General features: G+C 37.3%; 1 protein-coding gene across 1 annotated transcript in view; it reads right to left on the bottom strand.

Moving 5' to 3' along the window:
- Positions 1–76: 76 nt before the first annotated feature.
- The window catches only part of arrb2b (arrestin, beta 2b), a 48,256-nt gene continuing 34,868 nt past the window's right edge, over positions 77–13,464 (bottom strand). Inside the window, exons 4-15 of the mRNA XM_084404381.1 lie at positions 12,935–12,979; positions 12,595–12,791; positions 12,289–12,348; positions 10,361–10,428; positions 9,667–9,802; positions 8,742–8,826; positions 7,523–7,595; positions 2,856–2,993; positions 2,584–2,667; positions 2,415–2,491; positions 1,679–1,733; positions 77–1,590 (exon numbers count right to left, since the gene is read on the bottom strand). Of these exons, the coding sequence (XP_084260507.1) occupies positions 1,497–1,590; positions 1,679–1,733; positions 2,415–2,491; positions 2,584–2,667; positions 2,856–2,993; positions 7,523–7,595; positions 8,742–8,826; positions 9,667–9,802; positions 10,361–10,428; positions 12,289–12,348; positions 12,595–12,791; positions 12,935–12,979 (1,112 nt within the window). The 3' untranslated portion in view covers positions 77–1,496. The remainder of the gene's footprint in view (positions 1,591–1,678; positions 1,734–2,414; positions 2,492–2,583; positions 2,668–2,855; positions 2,994–7,522; positions 7,596–8,741; positions 8,827–9,666; positions 9,803–10,360; positions 10,429–12,288; positions 12,349–12,594; positions 12,792–12,934; positions 12,980–13,464) is intronic.

The following is a 13,464-nucleotide window of genomic DNA, read 5'->3' as shown; positions in this document are numbered from 1 at the left end:
AAACAAGACAGGCATGACCTCTTCTTCAACTGAAGAGCACATAAAAAGGCACATCTAAAGCAAGTATGCACACTGGCATGGTTGTATGGGTGCTTTAAACAAAGCAATCCTTTATTTTAGAGATAGCTTTTTGTCCTTCAACGGGAGCTCCACTTTGTTCACTGCAAAATGTTACTTCCTTGTACACATTGTAACATAAGTCAATTTGCCATTGTTCAGTAGTAAACTATGTAGAATGTCATAGGAATGGGCTGATCCTGGGAGAACAAGATAAAAAGTCAAATTTCCTGGAAATCATGCTATAAATGCAATTTTAAAATAACCATCATCAAAATATTTCTGGCAGTCCAATGGTTACATCAACAGTTTCTGTGAACTAAAACAAAGAATTAGCATGTGATTTTCAACCAAACTGAGCTTAACTTACAAGCAACATTATAAACCATCACATTTTGGCAAATAAAGTTTGGCAGGCACAAATAATGAGGAATTACATTGTGTGTGTGGCACATACAGAGCCTGTCCCTGTCCTCTTGTTGTATCTACAAGCTAATTTCACACTGAAGACTTGTAGCAGTGTACACATATTCTACAACTCAACGTGGAATAGATGCTAAAATTTACAATAAGAAACCAGACACTTGTGTCCCAATGCACTTTGCCAACTATTCTTTCACTAAAAATGCCACGTCCTTAATTATTCGAGTATTGCGTGCACTACAAGTGCACAGAAAAGTGTTACTACGTAGTCTTGTATGATATGTATACATTTTACATAACTATAACATAAAAGCTGCTGAGCAAGTATGGATGGATTGGATTACGGGTCTAGGAAAGTTGAATAAAATTAACACCAAACTCAAGTTCCCTATGGTGTTTTGGAACAGTGTATGTACTGTACAATGAAATAACATAGAACATATATCATAATTACATAGCTATTAATGCCCACTTGATATATAAGTGGGAATATTATGACAAAAAAATTAAAGGAAACAGAAAGGAAAAGGTAAAGAAAGAATGAATCACCCCTGAATCAATGGACCCTTTGCCCACCAATAATACATTGATGTCTAGATAACCCACCTAACATCAGTTTCCTCCCGTTCCTTCTCCCTCAATCATTCTAACAAATAAGCACCCTAGTGAAGTGGTTGATGTGACCAGAGGCCAATTAAAAGTCCACTTCACAGATGCTAAAATGGTGTGAAAAGGAGCCAAAAGACAAAGAAAGAAAGAAAGAAAGAAAGAAAGAAAGAAAGAAAGAAAGAAAGAAAGAAAGAAAGAAAGAAAGAAATGAGGCTCTGAAGATATCAGTAAGTGCTCCACTCTATCATATGGGCCCAGTGGAGCAGAGGTATAAGAGTACTGGCAGGTTGACACCCCACCCCTGTCGCCCTTCCTTACAACCTCTGCACGGTGTCGTGTGTGTGTGTGTGTGTGTGTGTGTGTGTGTGTGTGTGTGTGTGTGTGTGTGTGCGTGTGTGTAGGGGCCGTTAGCAGAAGTGGTCGTCCTCTTCATCTTTCATTCCCTTCAGCCTGAGCCTTGCAAAGTCCTCAAACACAAAGTCATCATCCTGTGAGAAATTACTGAAGACAAAAAGAAATGAGAGTTATGTTATGCAAACACACATAAGCAAGAATCTCATACTATGAAAGAGACACACAGCTAACTCACTTTGTTTCAAACTCTATGAGGTTGGCGTCCACAGGGGCATCTGTCTCTGGCACAGCTGTGGAGGACACAGATTAGAAAAGAAAACAAATGATGAAAACTGTGCAAATGGAAAAGCATGTAAAACATAATGTCCAAATCACCAAGATGATATGAAACATCTTTGATATGACTCAAAAGTATCATGTGCTAGTTTATAGACACTCATATTTTTATATACACATATTCATATATAATGATCCATAAAATGCTTAAATGTTGAATTAAAACAACTCTGCATAAATCTAACATAATAATAATAATAAAAAAAAAAATCAATAATATAAAGCATACAATATAAAAAAACAGACAAATGAAACAATAAATACTACTACAATTTATTATTATTATTATTATTATTATTATGTTGTTGTTTTACTGGTATAGTTTAATGATTTAGTTATTGTCAAAAAGCAGGCAATAAAAAAAACAATAAAATACCAATTATCAGAGATTTAAAGAAATATATCAGTATACTGTATATAAAAACATATTTCTATATTATTAAAATGTATTATAATAATACATTATTTTGCTGTTTTATTGTTTCAAAAAGCAGAAAAAAGCAATAATTAAAAATAGTTATCAGACATTTAAATATACATTTTAAAAATGTGTATCAATAATAATAATAATAATAATAATAATACACACATACACACATAAATATGTTGACAAAATGTCAAACTTGAGATGTTACCTGACTGCGGTCTAGAGTTGGGCTGTTCGGAGGGCTTGGGGTGCATCAAGACAAAAGGCAGCTCCACTGCCACATCACTAACAACAGACAACGTGTTTGGATTAAGTCTTCTGACGTTCTGTACAAATATAAAGTCTGAAGTACTTCTGTGTCAAAAGGACATACTCACCCTCCACGAGACACCACAAGCTTGACTTTAACTCTGTAGGACACCAAGATTCCCAGGACCTCCTTATTGGACACATCCTTCACTCTGTAAGCACAGGGAAACGCATACTGAGCACACAGAACTGTTTGAGAGGCTCTACACATGGGTTAGCTTAACTTTATAAGCACTAAAAACTCAGAATGTAATAAAGCTTATACTGTATGAATTGCCTTTTTTTTATGGCAGCATGTAAAAACAAGCATGTGATGCACTGTCAGCTGAAGGCCACTTACATGGTACTGGAGGCCAAGTTGGTGTCTTCATGTTTTAGCTGTCCATCCAGAGCCAGACCCCTCTTTTCTCGGTTATTGCACAGTGTGGGGGTGAGTGTGTACACCTTACAGAACGTGGAACTGGGTGACACCTGGTCACTGAAGACGGCAAAAAAACAAGAGAGTGAGTCTTGTGCTTCATGCATATCAGAAAAACAAGCATTGACTATATTGTGTAACAATTAGATTAATTGATTAATCTTCAGTACTAGAAATTGGTAAAAAAAAATTATTTTAAATTGTGGCCAAATGCATTTTAGGATAATTTGAGGATTAATGGGAGGTACAGTTGTTCTATAGTGAGCAGTGTTATCGTTAAGTGAAAACTATTACAATTAGTCAACAAATAAAATAAGATAAATATTGGATTAATAAATTCATAAATAAAATAAGCTTAAGTACTAAAAGCTCAAAAATAGTTGAGAAATATTTTAAAAATAGAAATATTAATAAAAATACTATAACAGTATATAATACTAAAGCTACATTTAAAGGCAGGGTAGGCAGGTTTTTTCTAAAAAACTTTTTCCCAAATTAGTTTAAACTGTCTTTATATACCAATACACAATTAAAATGTAAGTACTCTGAAAAGGAGAGTATAAAAATCGAGTGTCTGTAGCACTGGCGGAGCTAGGGGGTGGCCAGGGGTGGCCGTTTTCTGATGCTACTTTTATTTTAGAAGATGTGTGTGAAAGCTTGTAACACTTCTGTCAGATGCTGAGGAAAGGGCGTTGTCCTTGTTCAGTTGGCTATCTTCGTTAAGATGAGATGTTGTCAGGAAAACTAACTAACTTTTCTGTCATACGGCTGACAGCCGTTGTACTGTCCTTGCGCACATCACGCGCAAATGCGGCGTGCTGTAGCCGTAGTAGTCGTCAATTAACTCATGTAAGAATCAAAAAGGCGATTAAAGCTGTCAAAACTGCATGCATGTATTTGTTATATATGCGTCACATGTCTCTGTATTAAAATATTCTGCTATGTGAGATCACAATATAAGGTACAAACTGATATGTAATGTTTTAATGTCCAAATAAATGTGAGCACTGTGCATTTGTAGGCCTACTAGACGATAGGCATTCATTTTGCGTTCATTTGTAAAGGACAAACAAAAATGGATAATTTTTAAATCCATAAAATAACTAATTTTACATTCTACCAACATTACATTATGAAAAACATAACATTTTACATTATGTGCTGTTGACTTCCGCCTTGTTCACATCCTTGCACTTGGGGATTCAAAAGAGAACTTTTGTTTTCCTTTTTAATTTAGGTATGACAGAACTGTTGCAATTATTTATTTTGACAACTAATATAGAAAGTTAAACTTTTATTTGACAAACTCAGAATTGGTTGAATAGTTCATTGATTATATCAAACGCATTGAAGGTTGAATAATCTTTGGACTACAGTATTTATCTGCATGTTATCTCATCCATGAAGATGCAACAATGTAGAACAAGCTATTGGAGATTTTGAGAACCAGAACCAAGCTAACTGAGCAAGTTGAACTTTAGCTATAGTGTGTGCCCTTTTATTACTATTTAATTCATTTTAATATGAGGTGGTGGATAACAATAAAAAAATATAAAATTCACTCAGCATTCCATGATTCCTAATTCACTATCTCAATTACAATTAAGTACAAATGAACTTTATTCAGTTGTGTAGGCACTAAAACAATCCAATACATAAATAATTTTTTATGATAAAATAATTAATATTTCTGTGCCACCCCAGACTGGTTGCTGGCCCTTGCCTGGCCACCCCTATGAAAAAATCCTGGCTCCGCCACTGGTCTGTAGTCCTCTCAGGGCTGCAATAAACACAGCTACTTATTTCCATTCGGAACGAATGAAATGATTGGCTGAGCGACCGTCACTCTCCCTCGCTACCATGGCTACCACCCCTGCTGCTACAGGAGCTGCCCACATGCGCGCACCCGTTTGACTCGAGGAGGGGAAGAGGCACGGAAGCTAGGAAGAATCACAATTATGGCAGAGAAAGAGCAGTCAAAATTCCCAGTACCTGCATATACAGTCAGCGAAGGCAAACAAGGCAAAAAAAGGAAGACAGTATTCGAAAAGGCTATGACCAAAAAGTCTTTGGATAAAGCTTAAGTCTTTGGAGTCAATATCAGCGTGGCTTTCCAGCGGTGGCGACAACTGAGGGACCTCAAGGGTCATAATGATAAAGTTAGGTATTTTATTACATGTGATTCTGACATGATGTCACTACATGCACTGCGCTCCTCTCCGCTCGGCGCTGGCAAACGCGTCCTCCTCCAGCTGAGCGGTCGGCATCGCGTGTTCATGTGTTTTGGGGGCGTGGCCTTGGAAGGAGCCCAGAAGGGAGGGGGTGCGAGTGAATGGAATAAGTAGCTGTGTTTATTGCAGCCCTGAGAGGACTACAGACACTCGATTTTTATACTCTCTTTTTAGTAGTACTTACATTTTAAAGGAGAACTCCGGTCAATTTTAACATTGAGCTCATTTTTTTGTACATTTGGAGTGCTGTCAGTACAGAGAACAACGACAAAAATCGGTGTTGCCTACACTGTGTTATCCTCGTTTTAAAATTTGCACCCTGTTGACTTCAATGGGGCAAGTTTTAAACCTGCTTTTAGCCTCTTAACATCCTTGATGTGTCATTACAAGTGCACAGGTCATGTGAGTGATTCCTTCGGAGTGAACGCGGGTGAATCTGACTGCAGTAGATGTGAAAGAAATATATAAAAAATGATGTTATTCAGCCAGCGCACATACCTGTATTTACATCCTGTTTTCGGTCGAAGTCCACAGTAGTCGATTGTCGAGTTCACGCGCGTGATCATAGGTACTAAACCTATGCGCGTGAACTCGACAATTGATTACTGTGGACTTCGACCGAAAACAGGATGTAAATACAGGTATGTGCGCTGGCTGAATAAACATCATTTTTTATATATTTCTTTCACATCTACTGCAGTCAGATTCACCCGCGTTCACTCAGAAGGAATCACTCACATGACCTGTGCACTTGTAATGACACATCAAGGATGTTAAGAGGCTAAAAGCAGGTTTAAAACTTGCCCCATTGAAGTCAACAGGGTGCAAATTTTAAAACGAGGATAACACAGTGTAGGCAACACCGATTTTTGTCGTTGTTCTCTGTACTGACAGCACTCCAAATGTACAAAAAAATGAGCTCAATGTTAAAATTGACCGGAGTTCTCCTTTAATTATGTATTGGTATATAAAGACAGTTTAAACAAATTTGGGGAAAAGTTTTTTTAGAAAAAACCTGCCTACCCAGCCTTTAAGGACACCTGGTTCAGTGAGCCCTGTCAAATAATAGAGACATGTCTGTGTGCCGATTCATAACAACCTCAAACAGCACCTTGCATGTGTTGGATCATTAAGCAGAGTTTTGAGAGAGAAAAACTAGTTTGACAAACCGTAAAATGTGATTTATGGGGACATAAACAATGAGATCAGGAGAGCATATGGTGAGGAAAGGAAAGACAACATAAAAAAAAGAGGAAAGAGGAAGAGAGATATACAAGGATCTATAGTATGCTACCCATACATGATTTGTTTTTCTGAGAGGAAGTTATAAAAGCCGAACAAAGGGAAAACACCTGGGTCATTCAAGGTTGACGCTAACAAAATAGTAACTAGCCGTTGATCTCATTGGTTTCAAATGGATGAGCGCAAAAAAAAAAAAACAGAGCGCGGCTGACTGAACAGCTCTGGACTAGAAAAAAAATGCCTAAAGAACTGCGACGGTCCTTGTTTTTGGGGGGTGAAAGAGCAGCACGGTCTCATCTTGTGGAGAGGGTGGAGAAAAGGGTCCAAGAGCCATCATCGACAACTAGGGATGGGCTCAGGGTCACAGGAGCCAGAACGAACAGTTAGATATGAGACTCACCATGATGAATGTCGACCCACAGACTTGCTGTAGGTGTCGTGGGAGTGAAGAACCACATCAGTAACCTGTAGTACTGAGAGAGAACAGTCTTTGTCGTCCTATCAGCATTAAAAAACTAGTGACTAAGAGGCGAGATTGGACCATCATGGGGTTGTCAGCAGCGGCATGAAGGGATCAAGGCATTTGGCGTCATGTCAAATGAGGGATGCTACTGTAAAATGTTTGAACAACAACTACAGAAAGGTTGAGAAGGTCACAGACCGGTCCAACTTAAAACTATTAACAAGGGAGTAACTTTTGGGTGTTTGGCAGGAAAAAGAGCAAAGCTGTACAGTGGAGAATGAACTGGAGTTTCCACGGGGCGGCTGGTCTCACAAACATGGCTTTAGCAACAACAGAGCTTGATTAAATCGGTGAGGATATGACAGAGGCACCTGTACAGTAAACATTAAGTGCTATAAATCTGTTCTGATCACACATTTGAGAGATGCGCATTGAACACATTCCTACTTCACAGCAACTAAGGCATTGAGGAAAACAGGCTGCGCATGAAGTGATGGCATGCACAATTAGAAGTAAAACACAAAATGAGAGAGGGGAAATGATAACAGAAGAGATCTTATGAAAAGATGATAGAGGACTCAATTTGAGGGAGTTGAAGAGAGGGACAGAGAAGAGAGAGAGAGATGGAGAAAGTGGGACGGAGGGCTACTCACTCGGCTTCTACCTGAGCCACGGGACATTTGTACTGTGCGGTGCTGAACAAACAGATATCGGCATACTGTCGCACTGTGGGGAGAGAGCAGGGATACACAGCAGGGTTACCAGGGGCGGGAGGGAGCATAGATGAAACAAACACACGAGAAAAATCACAGACAGGACAGCTGACATTCACACTAAACTACAGAATGAACACATCAGCACAACAGGACCTGAAGGGTAAACTTGAGAAAAGATCTAAACAGCACAAGGACAGAAACACATTACAATCACATACTCATGTACACCATTAAAGTCAACATGAAATTAAAATTAAATACACTACCTTTCAAAATGTTGGGGTCAAGAAATTAATACTTTTGTTCAGTACACATAATACATTAAATTGATCAGGAGTGACTGTAAAGACATTTATAACGTTACAAAAGATATCAATTTCAAATAAATGCTGTTCTTATGAACTTTCTAGTCTCTAAAAAAAAAATCCATCACTGTATAAAAAATGTTAGATAATAAGAAATGTTTCTTGATCACCAAATCAGCATATTAGAATGGTTTCTGAAGGATCATGCGACACAATTTTTTTTTATATATTAAAAATATATAAATTCAGCATTGGTGAGCATGAGAAACTTCTTTCAAAAACAATGAAAACATCGTGTTAACCCCAAACTTTTGAATGGTAGTGTACCAGATTCTTTTTTTTTTTTTTTTTATATCCAATAAATATATTTAGTAAACATTAATAGATATTAAACATCTGGTTTGACTGAGAAATGTCATTACGGAAATAAATGAAGTTGTGAGCACCATTTCATGCTAACTTTTGATCCACAAACTATAACCACAGCACAGAAAAAGCAGCATTTCAGTGCAAACACACCTGTGAGCTACTAAGATATTTGAAATTATGTCACAAATGAATAATGAAATGGATTCATTGTGAAGTAAACAACATTTATCAGCAGTAAACATCTGTGAGTGCATGAGATACAAATGCAGGACAAAAGCAACAGGAAAGGAAAAGGGGAAGAGGAAAGCTAAAGGATTTAATATAGCTGATGTTAGCATTTCTGAAGGCAACTTTAAAACATAAAAACAAACACAAAAGCTAAAGCTAAAAATAACATTTAGTGTTTTTACTTGTAAGTTGTAAAGCATTGTATCATTTCCTCTAAATACATGTAATAAAAAACGATTAAATGTTCACCTCACCAGAGATTTTAACTCGTTTAACTGTTTTGGTGGAGTTGTTGGTGACATGGACATTGACACTGATAGGTTCACCATGGTAGTAGAGCTGAGAAAGAGAAGGAAATAAAATACTTTTGACTTTTTAATAACTGTGAATTGCTTAACATAATTTGCTTCAATTGCACATTTGTTCTTTTACACACTTGACACAAACCTGCCTCCTCTTATTCACTCATTCGCTTCGGTTGAATAGTGCTTGTATTGTGCAACATTTTAGTCATTCCCGCAGGTTTCGCGCGCACCACTGATCTATCTAAATGGCGTTCTCATAAAGCCGCCTCTAAAACAGCTCGCGAGTACCAAATTGACTTCTTTTTCATGGCTTATTGCGCTTAAATGGTCAAATACATACAAAATTATGTCAACATGCTCATCTTCAGTTTTGGAACGTAAATAGTTGTGAGAAAAACGCATGTTGTGTTGTGTGTAACAACAGTATATTGGATCCGTGCATAAGCTCTTAAAGTGACAGTAGCCTAATAAACCTGCTGCTTTCAGTAATGTTAATCAAAGAACAAAAGACAAAGAGACTCTTGTCTCTTGACTGAATAACTTTTGTAACTTTAATTGTAAGCATTCATCTGCATTTAATTTTTCCAGTGATTTGGAACATTTGATTACTTTAATTTCTTAGTATTTCTTAAACCTACCTGAAAAACTTAAAGCCATGTTTATTTCATTTGTCTCTTTATTCTTTTATATTTATTTGTGCTATCGTTTGCAATTTATTTATTTGTATTTTATTACTGACTGTTGTTTTTTTGTAAATGTAGTTCAACGTATATAGGACAGTTTTCCCCTTGGTATCGAAAAGCGAATATCGATATTTTTCAAGGTATCGTATCGAAGTTGGAAATTTCAGTATTGCGACAACACTAGTTCACACCTCTTTGTCTAGCGAGGCCTCGAGGTGAAGGGAGCGGTCAGACATAAGGAAGCTGCGTGTGGTCTCCACCATTGGCTGCGGCCCAGGCTTCTCTGGAGCGTACTGCACCTTACGAATGACCAACCGCACAGAGTTCCTGTTAAGAAGAGGCCAATTAGACACAACTTCTGCTGTACTGTCATTGCAAAGAAAGAAAACACTTCTCCCTCTGAGTAAAGATGTACATTACAATTCAAAAGTGTGGGGTCTGTAAAACGATTTGATGTTTTGAAAAGAAGTCTAATTTATTTGATGTAATTTATTCCAGTTTTCAGTGTCGCATTCTCCTTCAGAAATCATTCTAATATGCTGGTTTGCTGCTCAAGACACATTTATTATTATCAATGTTGGAAACAGTTGTGCTGCTTAATATTATGCTTAATAAATTATACTTTTTTTCAGTATTCTTTGATGAATAAAAAGTTCAAAAGAAGAGCATATAAGTCTTCATTGTCAAATACTATCCTTGCTGAGCAAAAGTATTAATTTCTTTGAGAAAAAAAAAAATTCGTACTGACCCCTAACATTTGAATGGCAGTGTATACATCCTGAACAATATTCGGTGGTGGTGGGGGTACCTGATAAGTCAGCTGGCCACTCAATGTATATAAACAGTTAAAAAAAGAAAAGAAACTGACAAGGAGCAACACTTTACCGTTTGTGAGTCTTCTCATCCACAGTTTTGGCACAAAATGCCCTGACTTCAAAGTCAACACCACATGCCTATGAGTCAAAATACAGAGATATATTACCACTGAGAAAAAAGAAAAGAAAATACATTTTAAACAATGTTATATATAAGTGTGCATTACCGTAGCTAAAGGACAGCTTGGTCAAATAGTCAGTCATTAAAGTCGTCATGTTGCGACAGTCTTTTCTTCCCTAATGTGACGTACAGTACTGTGCAAAAGTCTTAGGCACATTAATATTTTTTAGTTATTTATATCTTTTGCTGCAGCGTATCAGTAGGAAATATCAGTTTACATTTCCAAACATTCCTTTTGCCATTAATTTGAATAACCCAGTAAGATTTTTTTATATGCACAAGGAGTCTGATAACAGCCGATACGCTCCACACGAAGATCTGATCTCACTATAATCAAATTCGTCTGGGGTTACATGAAGAAACAGAAGAGACTAAATACAGAAGAACTGCGGCAACGTCTCCAAGACACTTGAAGAAACCGACCTGCAAATTTAGCTGAAAAACTATGCACAAGTGTACCTGGACAAAAGCTTTTTTAAACACAAAGGGTTGTCATATTGATAAATATTAGTGTGATTTAAGCCGCTTTCCGACCAAGTAGTTACAGGAACTTAGTTCTAGGAACTGTCCACTTCTAAACAGTTCTAAGAACTACTCTCCCCCAAACTTGGTTTTGCTGTTTGCGTTCGCACTGGCCAAGTGGCCATAGGAACTGGTAGGAGGGGTAAGGGAGTGACGCAAGCACGGTGACTTTTATTTTGACGGCGCGACGGAAGCTTTATTTTGGCGGCGCTGAGAATGCCAGAGCAAACAATGCTCGCATTCTCTGTGTTTATTAGTTAGCGATCTGTCTAACAGTATTGTTTAATATGTTATTAGATAGAACTGTTATAGAAAGTAGACAGTATATGAAAAAAAGGTTATTAGCCTATGCCGTGTGGTTGATGTCCAGTGTTGCTAGCTGGGCAGATAAACATAATCATGTTTGACTTGGTCCCCTCAAAGTTGCATTGGATTTTCTCTTCAGCAGAAAGGTTTAGAGACCCATCTATCACTGTTTTCCCTGTTTGTATAGTTAGTTTCTGGAGTAAATATATAGGCTATAATCTGTGTGTTTACATTCTAGCTGTTTTAAAAATGGCGGGTGCTGGTCTTCCGCGTGCGTTCGGTCAATCAGCGTACACTAACGTCACGGGAAGTTCCTATAGTGCTGGTTTAGACCCTACTCTGAAGTAGGACCTAAATTAGTTCCTACAAATGGAGTTCCTAGAACTAAAATCGTTCCTAGTTCCTGCGGTGCGAACACGCCGACATCCGGGTACTTTAGCCAATAGTTCTAGGAACTGTGAAAAGGTTCCTCCGGTCGGAAAGCGGCTTTAGTTAACAAAAGTTAATTGAAAAATAATATCTATTTATGACATTATTTTTTAAAGCATCCTCACTTTATAGCATTTAGTCTGTCTCAATTTTTTCTGTTTCTTCATGCAATTTCAGATGAACTCAATGATGGTGAGATCAGATCTCTGCGTGGATCATACCGGCTGTTGTCAGACTCATTGTGCATGCAAAAATCTCACTAGATTATTACAATTAATGGCTAAAGGAAATGTAACATTTACTACTGACACACTATAGCAAAATATATAAATAACTGGCTTAAACCCCTTTTTTGTGTGCCTAAGACTTTTTAACAGTACTGTATATCTGAGTGAAACTATCTCGAACAAGAACATGTAGTGCGGGACTTGATTTTGTCCAACGGGACTTGATTGTATCGTTGGATTGTTGTGGTTTGCTATTGTTGTGTTTACTGCACCCTCGTGTCAGTAAACACATCATCAGAGAAAATATTATAAAATATAATGATATGTCATTACCTTTCCTGTGTCCTCTGGGCCGGGCTGTAGAGTCACTGAACAGGGAAGGTTCTGAGGAATCTTTTTAACAAATAAAACGACTTTAGCAAAATAACCTGGTCACAATCAAGAAAATCATTCAAACAAAGTGAATATAATTTTTTTCTTGTGTTTCACAAGACAGTTTTCAGTAAATTTGATTGGGTCTGTAAAGTTGTAACTAATTACTGTGCCGTGTAAAGGCCAATTCACATATGTACAGCTGAACATTACAAATACTGAAATGTGTAAGTGAAAAAAAAAGAAGAAGTAAAAGTTAAGAGTCACCGTGAAGTTGAAGGGGTACGCGTTCTGGCCTAGCTTCTTGAGCAGTCTCTCCTGTAGCCGACTGAGCGGTTTGCGCTCCTCAGGCAGAGGGGGAAAGGCCTGGAAACTGGAGATGAAGAGATCCTTTCGGAAAGAAAGGCCCAGCACGTCCAGGTCTTCACGACCATATCGGAAGGCACACGTCAGGGTCACAAAAACTGGTAAAAAGGCACAAAGTACAGAGGAGAGAGACAGAAAAATAAATAATGGTTTTGATGAAGATTATTTAATGTTTAAAAAAAAAAAAAAAACTGTGCAAGCAACAAGAGAAAAATGGAGATAAAGTAAATCAATGTGTTACCTTTTCTGTCTTTTAGGTATTCTGGGTCAATCAAGAGCACTCCATCTAAAGTCAGACAAAATACAGTGAGAAACTGCAAGAAGTCCCAGTATAAAGAGTACATAACTACTGGCCCTTAAAAAAAATTCCTTTGCAAAACCTTATTTTATATATAGTTTTTGAACTACTTTGAACTTGTTGCCATAAAAAATAAGATACATGTGCTAAACAACGTGTGTGATGGTAGTGGCTAAAGACTAAAAATCTGTCTGCACATGTACATAAATCAGTAATTAAAAATAAATAAATAATGTAGATTCTCACAAGAACACATTCTGTGTGAGCGGCCCTAAATAACCTCAACTGCAAAAATGGGTCGGTATGGACTGCAAACTACAAACTGTTCAATGATTAGCCAATAAAACGAACGATATATTAACCTCCAAAAGCCAAATAATGTCTTTGAAGTTAGAACTATCTTCATTTGGTGGCATAGATTTATTCTCAGATATAAACTGTGATTTATATGATGAATTAATCAGTATATCATG

This window comes from Rutilus rutilus (genome assembly GCF_951802725.1).
Source record: "Rutilus rutilus genome assembly, chromosome: 3".
Classification (NCBI taxonomy): domain Eukaryota; kingdom Metazoa; phylum Chordata; class Actinopteri; order Cypriniformes; family Leuciscidae; genus Rutilus; species Rutilus rutilus.
Note: the sequence above shows the minus strand (reverse complement) of the source record. Positions and strands in the feature narration are given on the sequence as shown.